The sequence below is a fragment of the Barbus barbus genome (assembly GCF_936440315.1).
Source record: "Barbus barbus genome assembly, chromosome: 23".
In the NCBI taxonomy this organism is placed as follows: domain Eukaryota; kingdom Metazoa; phylum Chordata; class Actinopteri; order Cypriniformes; family Cyprinidae; genus Barbus; species Barbus barbus.
This window is the reverse complement of record NC_136751.1, coordinates 16,329,536-16,350,278: the sequence shown is the minus strand read 5'-3', so window position 1 is coordinate 16,350,278 and position 20,743 is coordinate 16,329,536. Positions and strand designations below refer to the sequence as shown.

Sequence of the window (20,743 nt, the reverse complement as noted above, 5' to 3'; positions counted from 1 at the left end):
CATTTGATTCATGTAAAAATGTCATGCTAGTGTTGTGCATAATGGACTGGATCCATTACTGTGAGTGAAAGAAGCTCATATCTGTAAACACACCATTGTGAACAGGAAATTTGATGGTTAAAAATCCCCCAGAGTGACTTATATTGACGGCTGCCTTTACAAATAGCACTACCAGTGCATCATAGATGGCGGTGAACATGCAATACATCTTTTGAAATCACGAGTTCCTGATACTAAAATGTAGTATTCTCTCAATTTCCTCCTGTAGGCACCTGTTGTAAAGTTCCTGTCGAATCCAGTGGTCTCCCCATGTACATAACAAGGCAAAGCTGACACCATGGCCCACATATCCAGTGGCAATGGGTTTAAGTTTGACAGGCCAGCCTCTCCGGGGGTGGTCCGGCCCAAAGGGATTGTGGGAAAGGAGGAGGCTTTACTTATGGAGTTAGAGGCCTTGGATAAAATCAAGCGTGAGAAAAGGCACACACTACCAGCCACAGCGCCTTCTGTTAATCCCCTTCCCAATCCATCAGCGCAAACATCCACTAGCCGGCAAGAGAAAGACCTCATTGTGTTCTCTGAATCAGAAACGCAGACGAAAGAACAAAAAGATAAATTTGAGGATATCGATTTAGAGAAGCTGACCAAGGAGGAGCTGGAAAAGCTGCTTCTGGATGACAGTTTTGGCGTCAACAAAATGACAAGACCTTCCTCTTTGCTAGGTTGCAATCTCAGCGCGTCTTATCCTGGAGGACATGTATTCAGCCCTTCTTCTTTCCACTGGACGCCCACCCCAACACACACACAGACTCCAATCTTCCCCTCTGCTCCCTTCCCGAAGCCTCCATGCTCTTTCCAAAATGGTTTTAGTCCAGCTTTGTCTCCCTTTATTAGTCTGCCGGCCCAACCGACCCCCTTCCTCTCCTTTACACCAATCCAACCACCTGCTGCTCTGGTCTACCCACAGCCTGCCGTCACCCCAGAGATGGCCAAGCTGTTTGACAAGATTGCCAGCACTTCGGAATACTTGAAGAACGGCAGGTCCTCCAGCATGGAAACCGAATCGGGAAGTGTCAAGTCCCTAGAGCCCATGCCTCAACCCTCAGAACCTCCCAACATCAGCCGTTTTGAGTGGCTGGACCTGGACCCACTCAACAAGCGCAAGGAGGTAGAGGTAGAGGAGACGCCCACTGTATCAAGTGGACCTTTTGTAGAGGAGTCTGGGACTGCTAAAGACCCATGGGATGCGGTTCTTCTGGATGAACCTGAAGTCATGGATAATGGCAGTCCCTCAGCACAGATGAAGAGCAAGGTGACTTTAGCCACCCAACCCAGAAGAGCATCAATAGGGGCGTCTGTAACAAGAAGCCAGTCCCTCAACATACCTACAACCTCAACGGATCACAGCTCAGGCAAACAGGTAAGAGGAACGTCCTTTCTGCTGACCCAGAACATGTTGGCAGCACTGTTTGTTTAGAAGTGATTACCCCATCCTCTTGTAAAGTTAGAAAAACCTGCAATGGGTTTGTAGGAGGAAGTAGAAATTATCCCAGCCAGGTATCATCAAATTCAAACCCATTGTGTCTAATGCCCACATAGTGATTAACTTAATGTATATCCCATTTCCCAATGTAGTCAACAATACATATTTTCGAAATCGACTATGTATTCCATTTATTTTTTCCAAATTCCATTTTTTTTCTGTTTTAATTTTTCTGTCTTCAGTTTTTTTCCATTTGAATTTTTCTAGACTGTTTCAATGGTTAAATTAAATTTTATTAATCAAAAAGCACTAATATTATTAATCAAAAGCATCTCTAACTAATTGATTTTATAATAATAATAATAATTTATTTTTGAATTTATTATATTTATTATGTTGAAGAGAGATCTTCATTCTTCATCAAATGCCTCCATTCATTTTATTTATTTTTTTCAGAAATACTGTATTGTGTATTTACAGTTTTCTGCTAAATAATCTGGTAATAAATGATTTTTCTAGTAAATATTCCATTAAAAATAATGTTTTAATAATAATTTTATTAGTAGTACTATCATTACATTAAGTAATACATTTCTGTCACAGTTTCTTCAAGTTAAACCAAACCGAATTAGTTGCAGTGAAGAGTTTCTTTTTGTATATATGACACAAGTTTTACTCAAGATATGGTAAAATGCTCATGAAGTGACTCTCAGAGCAGTTCTAGAGATAATGTTCATGTGCTCATATGTAGAGACTCATATAATGATACTGCGTGTCTGCGCCATTCACACAGAGATGCACAGAACATGCAGGATTCATATTTAAATAGTATTTTTACGGCTTAATATTCACAGACACTAGTCCATATTTTGGTTTGATTTAACTATACTGACCTACCTTTGATTTATCCATCCAAAATTTGGCAAATTCCATGACATTCTGCGTTATACAGCAAATTCCATTTTTAAGACCGGATTCCACGATTCCGTCCATGTTTTCCACATCGCGGAAATCATAGGGCCCTAAACATAAGTTTTAAACATAAGTTCCGTTCAGCCAAATGAAGCTCAACTCAAAGCAGTGGAATGGCAAAAACACACAAGTTTGTTAAAAGTTGGCCTCATTTTAATTTGAGCATGGTGTTGTATGCTGTATCATGCGCAAGACGCTACATGAGATGCGAGCAGTCCAAGATGTCCGTGTAACATGTTTATATAGAGGAACAATGGAAAAGTAATGGAAAGTTCACAGAGTGAACTGCACCATGGCAGTAGCGGTCATGCTTTAAAAATAAAAAATTTAAAGACTCAACTTTTCTGAGAAGGCTTACCAGTCAAACAACTAAAGTAGCGTGTTAGTAAAAATGCTAAAAATATAAAAACTTTAAAAAAACTAACCCCGCTAATTGAGTCCCTACGCCCCTAATCGACAACATAGTATTTTATAAGTGTCTCTCAGGCTTACATACGTTCTAGCACTTTAACAAGAAAGCAGCAGTGCTCTGTCATATGACAGGAAGTAGCAGTTAAAAATGTTCGCGTATGGTTTTCTAATTATTATACCATACCAATGTCTTTGCAAAATTTTCTGCTAGGGGCGATTTGCATCTTTCATTTTTAGTTTGTTCCTCATGGTTTGTTTCTTATCATATTCTAGCCAAGATTTGCTGGTGCTTAGTCGCTTTCATTTTACCACCGTTTTTATCCAAGCCTCTTGCTTTATCGTTGGTCTTTCCTTAGAAACGTTGTAACTGATTGCCAAAATAAAGAACGCCTTCCTGAGAGGAATGTAAAACTTTGATTCCTTATGAGGAGGGTGTGTAAATGTTTAGTTTTTTTCCCCAGAAATCCGACTTCCTGTTTCATTATGTTTGTTTCTGACTAGGACAATTGGCTGTTGTCACACATTTCCCACAGTACTTGAAGAAGTTCTGACCGTAACTTCTACAACAGGGACAGCTTTCATCTAAGGATAAAATAGAGGGGTCAGAGGGTTCAGCCTTTGCACTTCCTCATTTCAAGTTTTAGGACTATCATTTTATTTCTGAGTCACACATCAGGTCTAGTTCATACTCAAGGTAACACTGTCCTAGCTAGTATTCTGTCTTTGTGTGTGTGTCTATAGCGAGGACTGCTGCTGGTCTCATTAGCACAGACAAGCCCCAGCTAGCTGTTTTTGCCCCATGGGTTCTTTCCTGACATGCCTGCAGCGGGGCCGTGCAGCTCCCCGTTGCCATGGCAGCTCTCTTTCGGAGTGTGTGAAAGAGCAGCGAAACTAATCTTAGCTTTGGTTTTGGTGTACAGTTACTCTGCTTCACCACACGGAACACCAGATACTCTTATCACAAGCCCTGGATATTTCTGCCCTTATCCCACTCACATCCCAAAAGACCTGTTTGTTGTCAGTCTTGGTGTAAGTGTAAGTTCACTGTAGCCATAACTTGTGGTTTGGGTTACAACACATTATCAAAAGTGGTTTCTTTTTCGAGTATGGTTGAAAGTGTTTAGGATTAGTTTAGGATTAGTAGAGGAAGTTTTTTTTATATAGCATATTTATATCACGCTGTGTTCATAAGGCAAACCCAGATTATGCATTATCTCCTGATGTCAACAAATAAAGTATTGGTGTCAAAGGTGGAATTTTATGTTAATATTCACACAATTAATAAAAAAAATAAAAACTATTGGTTAAAAAAAATAATAATAATCAAATATGTAGATTATTAATATATGCACGTAAATAGTGTAGATAATGTAGATTATTAATATATGCACGTAATACTGCTGTTTAATAGGTTGGGGTCAGTCAATTTTTTAAATGTTTAAAATGTTAGTAGGGCTGCATTTATTTGATCAGCGTACAAGAAAAACAGTAATATTGTAAAAATATTATTAGAACTTAATCTATTTTAATATATTTAAAACTAGTTTATTTCTGTGATGGCAAAGCTGAATTTTTCTGAATCAGTTTTAAGCGTCTCATGATCCTTCAGAAATCATTCTCATATGCTGATTTGGTTTTCAAGAAACATTTCTTATCAATGTTAAAAAATGCCTGTGCTTAAATTTTTTTAAAAGAGAAATCTTACTTGCCCTAATCTTTTGAACAGTTGTGTAATTAATACTGATATTAGACATGTGGCAGGTCTGTTAGGAGTGCATTGTAAGGCCTAATGCACAGATCCAATACATTTGACTTGTCTGACACACATAATGTGTGCCAAATATGCCTGGGAGCGTTCAGAAGCAGCCACATATTGGTCAGACATCAGTTGGACACTGAATTGAGTTAGTATGTTACTGCCGAAAGACATTGTGGTGTCATTTGTTATAGTGTATCACAACAGTCACTTAGCCCACATAGTAGCTCTCGTATGCATCAATAAGATGTTTTTGATTGATACATCGAACATGTGGTTTCTGTTGTGCGTGCATATTATAAATGTGCTGTGAAAATCTCCTCCATGTGAAACATTAACTGACCGTCAGCTTGCGGAAATGAAGTTTGTTTAATGTCAATGTGAGTAAGTAGATTCATAAACAGAGCTCTTAGTCACAGTTTACCAACAAGCACTCAGTCGTCAGTGAAATGTTAAATCATCCGACGGAAGTTCAGTCATATTTATTTAGTGGAAGTATTATCAGGTCAGTAGGGAACAGAGTTCCAGTTAATGCATATCAGTACTCTTAGCAACAATAGTAGAGAGGAAGTTGCATTTGCTGTGAATTCCATTACACACAAACGTAGATGATGAATTTTCAATCAAACACTAAGCTCATGTAAGACAGCTTCCTCCATCCTCCCATTCCTGAGTGTTTTTTGAATTGTTTCTTGGCAGATCTCTTATAAACTTTTAACCTGAGGAAAAGGTGTCTTTGGACCGGGAGAGATTGCATGTAGGGCAGCCAGAACTGTAAAACGGTAGCTCTAAGCAAAAGCGGATGAATAATTTGTGAATGTGTGTCACATGGCATCTCATTTTTCTCTAAGGTTAGGCCTAGAGCTTTGGCCTAGTAAACAGCTAAAGAAACAATCATCATATCTGATGCATATATGTATTACCCGCAATAAAACATGTGACCTGCTCTTTTTGTTTGATTTGATACTCTTGATTGTTTATTACTTTTATTTCATCAGAGAAATAATTTTATTTTATTTTATTGTCAGAGGCAGATGTTCTCATCAGAGACCATATTAAGAGAATTTCACAAGAATATTACTTTTGAGACTGCATGCATATAGTCTGCATGGTAAATGTAATTAAAACAGAAAATGCCCTTTTGTTTAATTTCTTTTATTGAACTGAAAGTACCTTTAATTCCTAGTTGTAATTCCATGTTGATGTTCTTTTTTGACCTGTTTCCTTCCTGAAGGAAGTCTCTTTTTTTGGCATTCCAGACATTCTTCACATTCTCAGTATCCTCTCACCAAATAGAGAGACTCATTCCACATTTGAACTGGGATGTTAATGTCATCTATTTCTTCTATTTGGTACCCATGTGTATAATACAGACTGTACATAATATATTGTTTACAACATATATCTAACATGTGATTTCCTATGTGTAGGACACCATGTGAAAGTGAATGTATAGGATAATAGGCCAAATGTCTGCTCATCAGTATATCCATGGTTTCATGTCTGTCTTTTTACAGGTCAATAAAGGAAGTACAAATGTACTCTCAAAGTACTCCATCTTAGAGGAAAAGGAAGCCCAAAATCTAGAAGTTGTAGCATTCTGTGAAGACATTTCAAAGTGAGTTGTTTTTTTTATTTTTATTTGCTTTATTTAATTGACTGTTGAAAGGGATACCTCAGAAAAAAGCAGGTCCCACTACTACAGCTTGTTAATCTGATATCACAAGGTCCCAGGATACCTGAATCAGCACTGTAATCTTGAATTCTATAGGGAAAGCAAAGCTAATTTGGACCTGAAGGACTAATTTGGGAAATGCCTTAAAACCTCATATTTATACCTCAGACAAGGACTGCTGACAAGTGAAATGCAGGAAGTCTACAGCTGTGTGTAGCCCATGTAACAATGGGAGCTAATACCTTGTTTCCTACTAATATCTCACACACACACACACACACACAAACAAACACACAGTGAGTGCATGTGTATGAATATTAACAAAGGACTTAAGACTGAACCTTGCGGTACACCATATTTACCTTCGTTAGATCTTCATTTTAAACACAGTGTTGTACTTTTATTTTATGCAGACTGAGGTCAAAGTTCCCACATGAAGACCTGGCTACCAATCCTGGCTATGTTCTCAGCCCTGTGATCACCCAGAGGGATGCAGGGGGGGACAATGGGGGCAGTGTGAAAGTATCCATTGAGATTTCTGATTCTCAACAGCCTGTAACTTTTACTTGTGATGGTAAGCAGTTCTTTGTCACACTGAATTTAGTCATTATAAAAAGGGCTTTTGACAGTGAAAATGTTTTATGAAAACTGTTATGCTAACAGTTAAGGCAGTTAAGGAACAGTTCATCCAAAAATTTAAATTTAGCAGAAGAAAGTTAGTCGTACAGGTTTGAAACGTCATACGGGTGAGTAAATTTACCATTTTTTTGGTGAACTATCCCTTATAAATATCTAATAATGTCACATCTGATGAATCATGTACTCACTATTTGTCAATAGTAAGCTTCTCCGAATGTCTGCTATGAAGGAAGCTGACAAATGAAGAAGTCATGACACGACGCCAGAGAGCATTTCTTGGCCACTGCGACACATTCTTTTTTTACATAACTGTCTTGGTGCGTCTGCTCAACAGATTCTTCGACCAGGGTTCCTGTGTTTTTCATTTTTCAGCTTGCATGTCACTTGCCAAGGTTTTTTACTGGGTAACCTGTCTGTGGTCCAGGCACGGAAAGTCCTTTTCATTGAGCTGTAATGGCCTTGGCTCAGTTCCCTGTGAAGTGACTGTGTTCTGAAGACTGCCGGGTCTCGAATCTCTGGCCACCTCACTCCTGGCAGGAAATCAAGCCTGGCCTTTTGTGTTGAAGAATTTTTCTGTGTTGTTACTGCCTAAGCCCCATTGCTCTTTTTGTCCTGGATAAATCCAGCAAAGACTGTGGTCTTAGGAAGGAAAAAGGGGGTACAGTGTCTATCAGGCCCCGAAGTTGCTTCACAGACCGCTAATATATTTGAGGAGGGACTGCTATAACTGGCTGGATGGTTGTAATGTTCTAGCTGTCTTTTCCTCACGTTCATACAGTTCTAGCTTGTTTTTCCTCTTAAACTGACCCTGTTTGTTGTGTTTAGATCAAGAGATTTTAGATCCTTCTAAAAGTCAGGTTTGTGACAACATTCCTACATTCCATGAACAGATGTCAACAAAGTAATGCTATTACTGTTACTTAACTTTCCTAATCCATGCAGAAAATCACCATACAGCTAAATGGACATACCAACTCTTTGCATGTCATTGCTGACTGTCTGAATCTTCAAAGAGGAAAAAGAGGTTTTTGAGGTTTTCCTTAGTTTGTTTAAGTGGAGGAAAATGCTTAGCTGTGTGTAAGGTTAGTAAAGTTAGTAATTCCAGACATACTTGGCATGAAAGACAAGGCAAATGAAGCGGAGGAGGCGACTGGAGTTTGAATTTCTGGAATATGAAGGCTTTTCCAGGATAAACTCAGATTAAGAGTGTCAGTTTTCTGATCCCTGGATCAGACCTTGTCCATTCTCCTTTTCAAATGTAGGTACATCATTTGACAAAGTTTAGTTTTATTTTCAAATTCAGCAGTAACTTCAGGATTGTGCATATATGGTCTGATGTTCTACTCTAGCCTTTCTGCCTCTTAGCTTTTTTCCAAGCCATTTTAGACCAACCACAATCTCCTGACATTCCACCACCATGTGTGTTGCTGTAGTGCCACGAAAAAGAGGATGGCAGAAGAGGAATTTTACTGGCATCCCACAACACTTCAAAGCAACCCCAAATCCACCACAAATTAGGCATGACCATCAGACCTTTAGGATTGAAAAACACGGCAGACATGAAGAGTCCAGGCCAGGCACAGCTGACTAACTGTAATCCAGCTCTAGGCTTGGAGCTTGTAGAGAGGATCATTCCAAGGAGGGGTGTGGGACCTGTTATTGCTGCAGCCTGGGGCGACCATGAACAATATGTTGGGTGTCATTTTTGCTCCGATCTAGTGAAACTTCTCATGACAAATCCATTTCTTGTTAAGGTTTTCTATCTCAATGAACCAAAAGAGGTTCACAATAGTTCATAGGTCCTCTTCCAAATGGCACTCTCAACCCTTGCTGTAGCAAGTCAACACTGTACCGCATGAACAGTTTGATAATAGTCCGTTCATCAGCATCAGTCCAAGCTTGGCCAAATGGTGTGTCATCATACTGGCTGCATCATTTTATATTTTTGTGCAACATCAAGCAGACAACACCTTCGGGATAGTCCTGGTCATTTAAATGGACAGTTTACCTAAAAATTCTTTCAGCATTTACTCACCCTCATGTCGTTCCAAACCTTGACATTTCTGAAGAATGTTTTTTGTCAATAAGACAATAAGAGTCAGTGGAATCCAAGGCAATATTAGACACCACTGGCTTGCATTATATGGACAAAAATGCAGTTATTATCTTGTTTACTTTTTCATTAGCTTCATTCTTTTCTCACTCCTTCATGTTTTCTGTGTTTCTTTGCCCAGTGAGTTCTCCGGTGGACCTGCTCATAATTCAGGCTTTGTGTTGGGTCCATGATGACCTGAACCAGGTGGACATCAGCAGCTACGTTCTCAAGGTCTGTGGACAAGAGGAGGTTCTACAGAAGTGAGTCCTTCATTTGCCATCTCCCGTTCCCTTTTGCAAGCATTCTGTCATATTGCATAAACAAGTCCCCTGCCAACATTCCCTGAAAACAGGGTTATTTTGCTTTAATTGTGCTAGGGAAATGTTTCCTTTTTACCCACACCATTGGAAGAGCAGAACCAACAGTTCTAGGGGAAGGTTTGCCTGCCCTAATAAGGAACCGGGGGAATGGGCAAAAACAAACCATTTTAAGCTCTGTAATGCAAGGCAGCCTGCCTTAGTTACCATGTTATTCACGTGTTCAATGCAGAGTTTTGAAAGCCTTTAGTTAGTTTTCCCTTATGCTAAGGTATAGTTACTCACTGTGCTTCACTGCTGGCTGTCTGGTCCTCAGTTGACCTTGGAAAGTTGATACGAGTAATTATCAAAAACTTTCCTGCTCTGGCCTTCCAAAGCACAGTCATCCAGGACACATCTCCTACCCTGGAATGTTCTTAGAGTGCATTCTCAAAAAAATGACACTTGTTATTTATTTTTGTTTTTCATAAAGCAGGTTTGGGGTTGCTAAGAAATTGTTTTTGAAAGAAGTCTCTTATATCTCTCACCAAGGCTTCATTTATTCATCACATAGACAATAAAACAGTAAAATTGTGAAATATATATTTTAAATACTTTATTTAAAGCTTTTCACATTTTAGAAAATAATCCCCCAACCCCCATGCCAGCAAATAGAAGGAAAAAAAATAAATGAATAAATAAACCCACATATAGTACACATAAATACATATACACCTCGAGTACTTGTACAAAAACACATATAGACATCTCAGGGAAAAAAAAAAAATAATCTTATAATAAAAATATTCCAGTACCAATAAATAAATACCCAATTATGTAAAAATAAAATTATTACACACTGCTATATTTTGTCAACTTAACCACACCATTTAAAGGCGACGGTTAAATTCAGTTATCATTGGTCACCTTCCAAAATATTCAAAGACGAATAAAATTGTGAAACATTTTAACAACTTGGAAAAACTGATTTACTAAAAAAACAAATTTAATCATGTATTGGTAAAGCTGAATTTTCAGCAGCCATTACTCCTATCTTTAGAGTCACATGATTATTCAGAATTCATTCTAGTACTCCCGTAACATTGAAATGAGTTACGCTGCTTAATATTTTTGTAAAAACTGTGATATATTAGAAAGTTGAGAAGAGCAACATTTATTTGAAATATTTTTTTGCAGCATTATAAATGTCTTTACTGCAACCTTTGATTAATTGAATGCATCTTTGCTAAATAAAAGTAACAATTTCTTTTAAAAAATCTTAATAACCCCAAACTTTAAAATGTTAGTTATTATTGTAATTCTTATTATATAAAGTTATATGTAAGCATTATTTAGTGATTCATTCATTCATTGTTGCTTTTGGCTCTGGCCCATGTCTGAAGCATCTTTAACATTATCTTCCAGTAAACACAGTCTGGGCAGTCATGAGTACGTGCAGAACTGCAGGAAGTGGGAAACGGAGATCAAACTACAGCTCCTTTTTCTTAGCACAATGAGAAGAGATCTGGCCCGAATGGTAAGACACTTACAAAGGCTGGAATAAATAAATAGAAACTAGTTGTTCACCGCATTACTATCTTAAGAGGTTATTAATGGATATATTTAATGGATAAATATATGTTTTGTATGCTAACAGGCAGAAGATGACATTTCCCCAATTCTCTTGGAGAAATACCTTGGCCTAGTGGAGAGGCCGTTTAAAGAGTCAGTCACAAGGTAAGAACGTGCTCCATCTTATCTCCTGCCCCTACTAAAGGCTACGAAAGCTATGGGTGGCCTTTGAAGTCCCTGATTGTGCTTGTTGATTTCTCTCATTCCTTTGCATGTTTTTTCTTCTCTAGAGAGGGTCTTGCTGAATACCTTGAAGGATATCATAAGCAGGTCAATCTCTGCCTTCAGAATGAGGTAACTTGTTATTTCTCAAACACAGCAAGCTATGCTATATATGAAAATAAATAAAAGTGTTTGAAATGACACTTCAGTGTTTCTCACTTTCAATCTCTCTCTCATTAGAGCTCCCAGTATAAAACAGTGGACAATGTGGTTCAGTCTGTTAAAAATCTGTGCTGTGCTCTGGATGAAGTTGAGACACCAGCCATCAGTGATGGCATCAAGAAGCTCAAACGCTCTGTCAACCTTCCTAGAACACGTTCTCCAGAGGTTAGAGAACATTCAGTGTGAAGTATTTCTGCACTGTAATAAAGTTGTAGCTGATACTGATAACCCAGTAAGAATTTGAATGTTATGACAAAATAACCGATTGTTGATAACTGTCTGATATTACAGTTCTGATCTAAACTAAACTAAAATCAGTTACTTTAAATAGTAAAATTGAGTTTAGGCATCACAATGTTATAATATATGGTATAAAAATGGAAGTTCATTTTGAGATCCATTAAATAATACATCTAAACTTGTTTAATTCAGTTATTAGTAGTTTTTAATTTGTCTGCTACTGTTAAAAAAAAAAAACAATAAAAAAAATAGCCGACATGGTACCGATATTGTGTCAAAACCACAGCAATTTTTAGTCACACTTTTTTTTTCTGCACTGACAAAAATGATTAATTGAAATTACTAACTTTTTTAAGGTAAATGGTGGCAATAAATTAATTTTAGCTACATTTAAATAAATGTTAACTAAATTTATTTACATGTAGCTAAAATAAATTGATTGCAACCACTTACCATAAAAAAAAAATTGTAAATTCAATGAATCTTTTTTTTTTTGAGTACATACAAAGAGCACTGTTTTGTTTTGCAGGCTGGCGCCACCAATTCAGCTTCTACAGGCTCAGCTAATGGTAAGCTCAGCTCCTAAAATCATCTCAATGGCTGTTTCTCAGTGGCTAAAATCATTTCAATGGCTGTTTCTTGTTCACCTATGCTGTACTCTGCTGCTTGTGATCCCCAGGTTATGCTAGCCCAGTGGAGGAGAGTTTAGCCGGACTCACAGATGCTGTGTATGTGCTCGTCAAGCTCTACCTGAGGTCTTTCTGTCCAACTACTCCGGGCTGCACGATGGAAGAACACATGGAGGACTGGAGGGACAGCAAAGAAGCCTCGGGCACCACGGAGCACCTGCAGTTCACTCTGTTTGCCGTTCATGGCATTCCTGCTGCCTGGGTCAGCAGGTGAGCACTGTGTCCCTTTTAGTTCTTGTGACATGAGTGTTTCTGAAGCTGGTCTAAGCTTTAGCTTAATGCTTTCATAATAAAGAAATGGATTTGAAAAGACATCCATTTACCCTTCCTGTTTTGGCATATCGAGCCCCACAGTCTAAATAAGCGCTAAACACTGTTTAATTCACTTCAGACTGATAATGACTGTTTACCATACCCATGGCCAAGGTAAACTTCTCTACTATTTTCAAAGCACTGCCTTAGTCCATATTCATTACACTGTCATTTCCTCCTAGATAATTTGAGTAATTTAGGGTCTGTGTTCTCTTTGAGCAATCAGCCTCAATAAATTATATCTGGACCATTTAACCCAACTTGGAGAGCTTAGAATCACATTATTTCCATTCACTACAATCAAAAATAACTGTATTTGAAACTTTTAAGGCCACCTATGAAAAATGTTGCAATAATATTGATTTTTTTTCCCACAAAAATGAATCAAAATGCCCAACTCCAATAGCATTGTTTTCATACTCATTAATCATTAGACAAGGATTCAAGTCAATTGACACAGTATTTATGAAACTTAATATATAGTGTGTATATTCTGTTCAGAAGTTTGGGGTCAGTTTTTTTTTTTTCCAGAAGTTACAAGTACTTTTATTAGCAAGCATGCATTAAATTGACAAAGTGATGAAGACATTTATAATGTTACAAAATATTTATATTTCAAATAAATGCTTTATATTCATCAAAGAATCCTGATATGTATCATGTATCACAGTTTCCACAAAAATATTAAGCAGCATATCTGTTTTCAATATTGATAATAATAAATGTTTCTAGAGCACAAAATCAGCCTTTTAGAATTTCTGAAGGAACATTCAACACTGAAGACTGGTGTAATGGCTGCTGAAATCTTTCAGCTTTGCCACCACAGGAATAAATTATGCTACAACTGAAAATATATTAAAATAGAAAACAATTAGGCCTATTTTAAATTATGAAATTGCACAATATTACTGCTTCTTACTAGACCACACCAAAAGAGATTCAAAATATGTATCCTTGTGCCATCTATAATCCTAAAAATATTTGAACTTTGATTGGCTCTGTTGAAAAACGAAAGCGCATACTTTGCCATCATTTGAAGCATATTTCAAACAAATATTTGAATGAATATATACAAAAACATTTTGTGTAAATTGTGCATAAAACTAAATGGAAAAGATGTTTTAAATTAGTTTTCAAACAGTATGGTAGTCTCGATTAACTTGTATCTTATTCAGTCAAATTATGCTTTTGGCAATAGATAAGTACAGGCCAATGTTTTCTTCCCTGTCCATGCCATAGAGTAATTTGTCCTTCCTGTTTTTCAGTTTTGAAAAATACTACCTGATGTGTGCCCTGACCCACAACAACAGGAATCTCTTCAAGCCTGTCCAGTCCAAAAAAGTGGGAACATACAAGAGTTTTTTCTACCACATCAAATGGGACGAATTGTAAGTGTCAATGCCCCTTAAACACACTGGCATGCTACTTCCTGCAATTTCTAGAATTAGAGGGAAATCAGCAGGATTGCTGGTAGTTTCTGCTTTTGGTGACGACTGCCTCTGTTTCTTTAGGATAAATTTCCCCATTTCAGTGGCGCTGTTACCACTTGAGGCCATGCTGAGTCTTTCTCTCTACGGGGTTCTTAACCAGAATGCGAACAACTCTCCAGATTCCAACAAGCAACGGAAAGGTCCAGAGCTTTTGGGAAAAGTGTCCATGCCTCTGTTTGATTTCAGAAGGCAAGTCATAAAACAATACCTCAAATAAAATAGATTTACCTTGGAGAGTATATTGTAAGTTGTAGAATTTTCAGGACGGCTTCTTATTTGTTTCAGTGTGTATGCAATTTTTCTTTGAATTTTTTTTCCAAAAAGTAATAATTTGGTAATAAATCAGTTATTCAGTGCTCATAATGCTAAAATAGATCCATAAACAGCTTCATTGTTGATGACTGAAAAGTATGTAATCGCTTCATTATGTCTTTATGAAAAATCTTGAAGAAAAAAGAAAACATATTAGGTAACACTAATTATAATAAAATGACAGATTTACTGCCATTTTTGATTGTGTTTCACTCTCAAAGTGAGTGAACCTATTTATAATTACAAGTTTGACAAAAAATGTAACTGTCAGACTCTTGTAATTATAGCAATTGCTTTATGACAGCACAACATGACCACGGTATATTGGGATGCCTGTGCTAAGTTAATCAATTTGAGACAGCAGTTAATAACCAATATACATAATGCATCATATAGATTGCTTTTTACTTTTTTTTTTTTTTTTTTTAGGGTGCTGTCAAGAGGTAGCAAGCTGCTAAGTTTGTGGACATCTCAAGTCCTTCAGCCTGGAGCTGCAGGCAAGGGGAAGAATCCTTCAGAACGGATCATACTGCAGGTTCTTTTGTTTGTGCTTTTTTCCATCTCTTCACTGACATTGATTGACACTTAAAGGGGTCATGAACTACCTTTTTGTTTTTTATTTTGTACCGTTCTCTGAGGTCCACTTATGTTATCACGATTTTTATATAAAAAAAACACAAGTAATTAATAGGCTATTTTCTATCCTGTTTTTAACCCCCCTCATCCGAACACTCTGTTTGAATAGGAGTATACGCCCCCTGCTATGATTGGCTAACAGTTGTGTATGTTTGACATTACATCCTTCACAGATGGACGCTGCTGTGTTTTAGGTTAAAAACGTATAAATACTCGGTACATATCAAACGATCTGTAATGACAGACAAAGTAATAGTGATCACTTCATTAAAAATAAAATTCATCAAATAAAGTTTATTGTTTGGTTTCTGCAAAGACCTGATCTTGTCATTTACCTACTATGTGCACAAATCAATGGTGGGGCTAAACAGGCAGTGATGTAGAAGCAGGAATTGATCTTCTGCGGAGGCGGTGCATATCCACACTATTACGTCATAAAATGGCACATTCGACAAGCTGTCATTTTGGCAGATTGGCTTCAATATTAGCTGTTTTTATACTAATGAGAAATTTTTTAGTTTTGAAACTTACAGGATGTTTTTATAGCAAAATGACCTCCTATATGTCAAGGAATTTTGGTTTCTCAGTTCATGACCCCTTTAAATATCATTGTCTGACCATGAACAGGTTGACTTCCCCAGTCCAGTGGTGGACGTACTCTATGTTGGTCCTCAGGAGAACGGCTGCCCAGACCCTCAATCTCTAGATCCACTTGATCCAGGAGATCGAAGTGATATAGAAAAGCTGTGTGCACAAGCGTCTACTTTTGGGTAAGTTTGCATCACAAGACCTCATGGGATAATATAGATTTGCATTTCATAATGGAAACACCAGCGCTTGCTAAAGAGTAGTGATAAGATTTTATATTGCTGTGAAAAGGTTTTTGCCCCCTTCCTGTTTTTTTTTATTTTTTGCATATTTTTCACACTTAAAAGATTCATATCATCAAACTAATTTTAATTTTCCACAAAGGTAATGAAAGTAAATACAAAATGCAGTTTTTAAATGATGATTTCATTTATTAAGGGAAAAAAGCTGTCCAAACCTACCTGGCCCTGTGAAAAATTAATTGCCCCCTCCTGTTAAATCATGAAAGAACTGTGATTAATCACATTATTTTAGAAAGCTAAAATAATAGTTAAATTTCACTAGCCACACCCAGGCCTGATTTCTGCCAGACCCGTTGAATCAAGAAATCACTCAAATAGAACCTGTCTGGCAAAGTGAAGCATGGTTAAAGAGCAACACATCATGCCGTGATCTAAAGAAATTCAAGAACAGATGAGAAACAAAATAGTTGAAATGTATCCGCCTGGAATGGGTTATAAAGCCATTTCTAAGGCTTTGGGACTCCAGTGAACCACTGTAAGAGCCATTATCCACAAATGGAGAAAACTTGTAACAGTGGTAAACCTTCCCAGGAGTGGGCGGCCTACCAAAATTACTCCAAGAGCACAATGATGACTCATCCTGGAGGTCATAAAAGAACCTAGAACAACATCTAAAGAACTGAAGGCCTCATTTGCCTCTATTAAGGTCAGTGTTCATGATTCAACAATAAGAAAGAGACTGGGCAAAAACGGCAGCCATAGGAGAGTTCCAAGGTAAAAGCCATTGCTGGCCAAAAAGAACACAAAATCTCATCTCACATTTGCCAAAAAATATCTTGCTTATCCCCAAAACGTTCTGTGGACTGATGCAAAAAAAGTTTAACTTTTTGGAAGGTGTGTGTCCCGTTACATCTGGCGTAAAACCAACACAGGATTTCATAAAAAGAACATCATACCAACAGTCAAACATGGTGGTGGTAGTGTGATGGTCTGATGGACCTGGACGAGTTGCCATAATTGATGGAACCATGAATTCTGCACTCGTATCAGAGGATCCTGAAGGAGAATGTCCTGCCATCAGTTTGTGACCTCAAGCTCAAGCACACTTGGGTTATGCAGCAGGACAATGATCCCAAACACATCAGCAAGTCCACCTCTGAATGGCTAAAAAAAACTAAATTAGGGTTTTGGAGTGGCCAAATCAAAGTCTGGACATAAATCTGATTGAGATGCTGTGGCATGACTTTAAACAGTCCATTCATGCTCGAAAAACCCTCCAATGTGGCTGAATTAAAACAATTCTGCAAAGACGAGTGGGCCAAAATTCCTCCGCAGCGATGTGAAAGACTCACAGACAGTTATTGAAAATGCTTGATTGCAGTTGTTGCTGCAAAGGGTGGCACAACCAGTTATTAGATTTAGGGGCAATTACTTTTTCACGTAGTGCCAGGCAGGTTTGGACAGCTTTTTTCCCTTAATAAATGAAATCATTTCAAAATTGCATTTTGTATTTACTTGGGTTATCGGGTAATATTAAAATTAGTTTGATCTGACTCTTTTAAGTGTGTCAAATATGCAAAAGATTAAAAAAAAAACAGCAAGGGGGCAAAAACCTTTTCACGGCACTATAGGTAGGATTAGTTTGTAGGCTTTGATTCTGGCTTTTGTTAAATCTCTAATCAGAATCTTTGATACACTTACAGTGCCTCGTGCTTTCTGTCTTGTTTGAGCATCAGACGCTTCATGATAAGCCTGAGTAGAATATGAACTGAACATGATTTCGGATACGGAGGATAAAAGAGCCTTTGAGAGCATTATGTAATTGAATCAGTTCTGCCTAATTACTCCAATTATATGAATCCCCTTCAGCTTGCTTATCTTACTTAAGGATTTTAATAGAATTGAGAATGAAGTGATTTTGAGCTTCTCAGAGTATAGTAGCCTCTATTAAAAAGTCATGGACATAATTAAGCCAATTCACAACACACTGAATACTAAGATTATGTTCACACAGCAGCAGAATACAGTAGTCAGTCCTGTTTGGCTGACAAATACAGCACTATTCAGAAGTTTGCAGTTGTTTTTTGTTGTTGTTTTTTGAAGAAATCTCTTATGCTCACCAAGTCTGTGTTTATTTGATACAGTAAAACCAGGCTTTAGTGTCACATGGTCTTTCAGGAATCATTCTTCTGATATGCCAATCTGGTGCTCAAGTAGAAAACACAGATGATCCACTTTCAATGCAAGTTCAAAAGAGCATAATTAATTTAAAACAGAAAGTTCTTAAACAATGTGTTTAAAGTCTGAGCCTAGAGAAGGGGATTAACTTCTATTTCTCCAAACACTCATTATTTGATTCGCTTCTGTCGTCTTCTGTATGTACAGGACAGTTTGTGAGTCACGCTGTTTAAGAGAACCATTTAGTTTTTCATATGAATGACTTTTTAGAGGTTTTCTTGTAAAGATAGCAAAAGCGATTCTCTGCAATAAAAGCAGACTTGAACTGTCTGTGACTTCAGAATAAATCTCTATTGATAAGGAGACATTGCAGCTGAAAAGCAGACAGTTGTCAGGCCTTGTTTAGTATGCTCTGCTGAAAATGCATCTTTCAGATGTGAAACAGAAAGCTCAGTCAGCTTTAAAACAGCCACACAACACTCAGCCTCAGATGGTGGGCAACTTTCCATGCTCATTTTGTGAGCATGTCTCTCTGAATGCCCACCAAGTGCCAACAGCTGCCGGGCTCTCAGCTTGACTGCCCATTCGCAGACCCATTTAAGAGGTGTGACTTGTTTCCTGTGCCTCTTATCTCTGGATCAGAACTAAATCTTACTTTATGGTTCATGGATTAACGGTTTAGAGTGTCTGCTTCTTGGGTTAGTTTGAAGCCCACAGGAAGTACCATAATTTCTAATATGCAAGTTGCATTTTTTTATCATCTTAAACATGCTGCAACTTTTATTCCAAAGCTACTTGTACGTCGAGCATGCAAAACTTGCACAAAGCAGACGTATTTGGAATTGTCCATTGAGAGAGTTCACTGACATTGAGTCTAAGTTTATTTGTGCAGCACATTTCCCACATGCTGCCTTTCATTTAAACAAATTAGTTTAGGCTTTACATTTATAATGAATGTCTAGAATGAAGGGCACTATAATTTGTTTTATACTTAGATTTCTTTGTACTCTTTTCCTGTTCTGTTCTGAATACTTTTAAATTTGAAGGAGTTTTTGTGGAATGAGGAGAGTAAAATTTTGATTTTTACAACATTTTGTTTTATTGACTTGTATTTTACATTATTTCTGACTTGTATTCCGATGGGACTTAGCTGTGTTTTTGTTTTTTTCCCCTCAACAATGCAATTTGGCCCAGTCAGACTTATAGTTAGGTACAGGAAAATATTTTGTCTACTTTGACATTACCCGGCGTTCTTTTCCACCAGGCTGTCACGAGCAGACAAGCAGCTGCTCTGGGACCAGCGCTACTATTGTCGGGACTATCAATACAGCCTGCCCAAAATCTTGGCCAGTGCACCCAGCTGGGACTGGGGCAGTATGGGTGAGATCCACTCACTTCTGCACCACTGGCCCCCGCTGTCGCCTGTTTCAGCCCTGGAGCTCCTTGATTCAAAGTATGTATCTGTTCCACTCCCTCTCTGTTTCATGGCCCACTTTCTCCTTTCCTTCTCACATTTTTACCATATGACCTTTTTAATGTGTCACTTCGGTCCTATGATTTTTCTTTGTCTTGCTTTCAAACTTTAGATAATTTTTGACCACTTTATTGGTCTCATGACTTGCTTTATGGAGAGGGAGCGGAGCATGTGGTTAATGTTGTGTGTGTTATATTCAGGTTTGCTGACACAGAGGTGAGGAAAGTGGCCGTGAGCTGGATCGAGAGCAGCAGTGATGATGAGCTGGCTGACTATCTCCCTCAGCTGGTGCAGGTACACACACACACACACGTGTTTATGCATGCATCTTTTCCTCTATAAACAGCTTGCTTTCTGTTGCTTTTTTCTTGGTTATACACTTTGCATACTTCTAAAGAATGTTTTTGGATTGCACATAATTTACAATTAAATTCAAGTGTATTATAGCTCAAATTTATATTAAATGCTTTTATTTGTATAAACTTTTCTGATCCACTTAAGTACATCTTTATATGTATTTTACATAACTGTTGTCTTTAAAATATGCTTCAAGTGTACTCTCTGATGCACTGACAAGCATATGTGGTAAATTGCAGGCAACGAAGTTCGAGTGTCACCTCAACAATGCCTTGGTGATATTTCTGCTGTCTCGAGCTCTGGGAAATGTCAACATTGCACATTATCTTTATTGGTAAAGTTGTTTATTAAAAATTTTATCAAAATGAATTTTAAGGGCGGCCAGTTCATTAAATATTTAATCTCTATTAATCTCATAATTTTTGCTAATATTTTAAGTAATAATTAGTTTTAAAGGAAATACAATCTATCAGTGTTACTTTGGTGGAGAAAGGTCCGAAACACTCTTTCTTAAACGGATAATTCACCCCAAAATGAAATTTCTGTCGTTATTTATTTACCTGTTTAAGAATATGGTAGAATTCGTAAATGAATTTAAGATTTAGATACAGTCTGCTGGGTTTGAATATAGGCTGCTGAGGGATGCTGTGCAGGACCCAGCGTTTGGTCAACGTTATGACCGCATCCTCGGCGCGCTGCTGTGTCTGTGTGGGACTGGACTGAGGGCTGAGCTTGAGAAGCAGACCAGGCTTGTGCAGCTGCTGGGTGCTCTGGCCGAAAAAGTGCGGCAGGCAAGCAGCTCCACCCGACAGGTAAGCCATGGCTGAGATTAAAGGTTATGTTTTATGATGTTTAACCTGTGTAAAATGCATCCCAAAAGTT

At 37.8% G+C, this 20,743-nt stretch overlaps 1 protein-coding gene across 2 annotated transcripts in view; it reads left to right on the top strand.

Moving 5' to 3' along the window:
* Positions 1-20,743, top strand: part of LOC306842656 (phosphatidylinositol 4-phosphate 3-kinase C2 domain-containing subunit alpha-like) — a 34,130-nt gene that overhangs the window by 4,018 nt on the left and 9,369 nt on the right. For both annotated transcript variants that reach the window (XM_079373623.1, XM_079373624.1), the window contains exons 2-19: positions 269-1,420; positions 6,140-6,240; positions 6,711-6,871; positions 9,171-9,291; positions 10,753-10,864; positions 10,985-11,064; positions 11,190-11,253; positions 11,362-11,508; positions 12,113-12,152; positions 12,263-12,482; positions 13,850-13,972; positions 14,096-14,263; positions 14,816-14,921; positions 15,650-15,792; positions 19,295-19,483; positions 19,705-19,798; positions 20,101-20,195; positions 20,493-20,673. In XM_079373623.1, coding sequence (XP_079229749.1) covers positions 338-1,420; positions 6,140-6,240; positions 6,711-6,871; positions 9,171-9,291; positions 10,753-10,864; positions 10,985-11,064; positions 11,190-11,253; positions 11,362-11,508; positions 12,113-12,152; positions 12,263-12,482; positions 13,850-13,972; positions 14,096-14,263; positions 14,816-14,921; positions 15,650-15,792; positions 19,295-19,483; positions 19,705-19,798; positions 20,101-20,195; positions 20,493-20,673 — 3,228 coding nt within the window. In that variant the 5' untranslated portion in view covers positions 269-337. The remainder of the gene's footprint in view (positions 1-268; positions 1,421-6,139; positions 6,241-6,710; positions 6,872-9,170; positions 9,292-10,752; positions 10,865-10,984; positions 11,065-11,189; positions 11,254-11,361; positions 11,509-12,112; positions 12,153-12,262; positions 12,483-13,849; positions 13,973-14,095; positions 14,264-14,815; positions 14,922-15,649; positions 15,793-19,294; positions 19,484-19,704; positions 19,799-20,100; positions 20,196-20,492; positions 20,674-20,743) is intronic.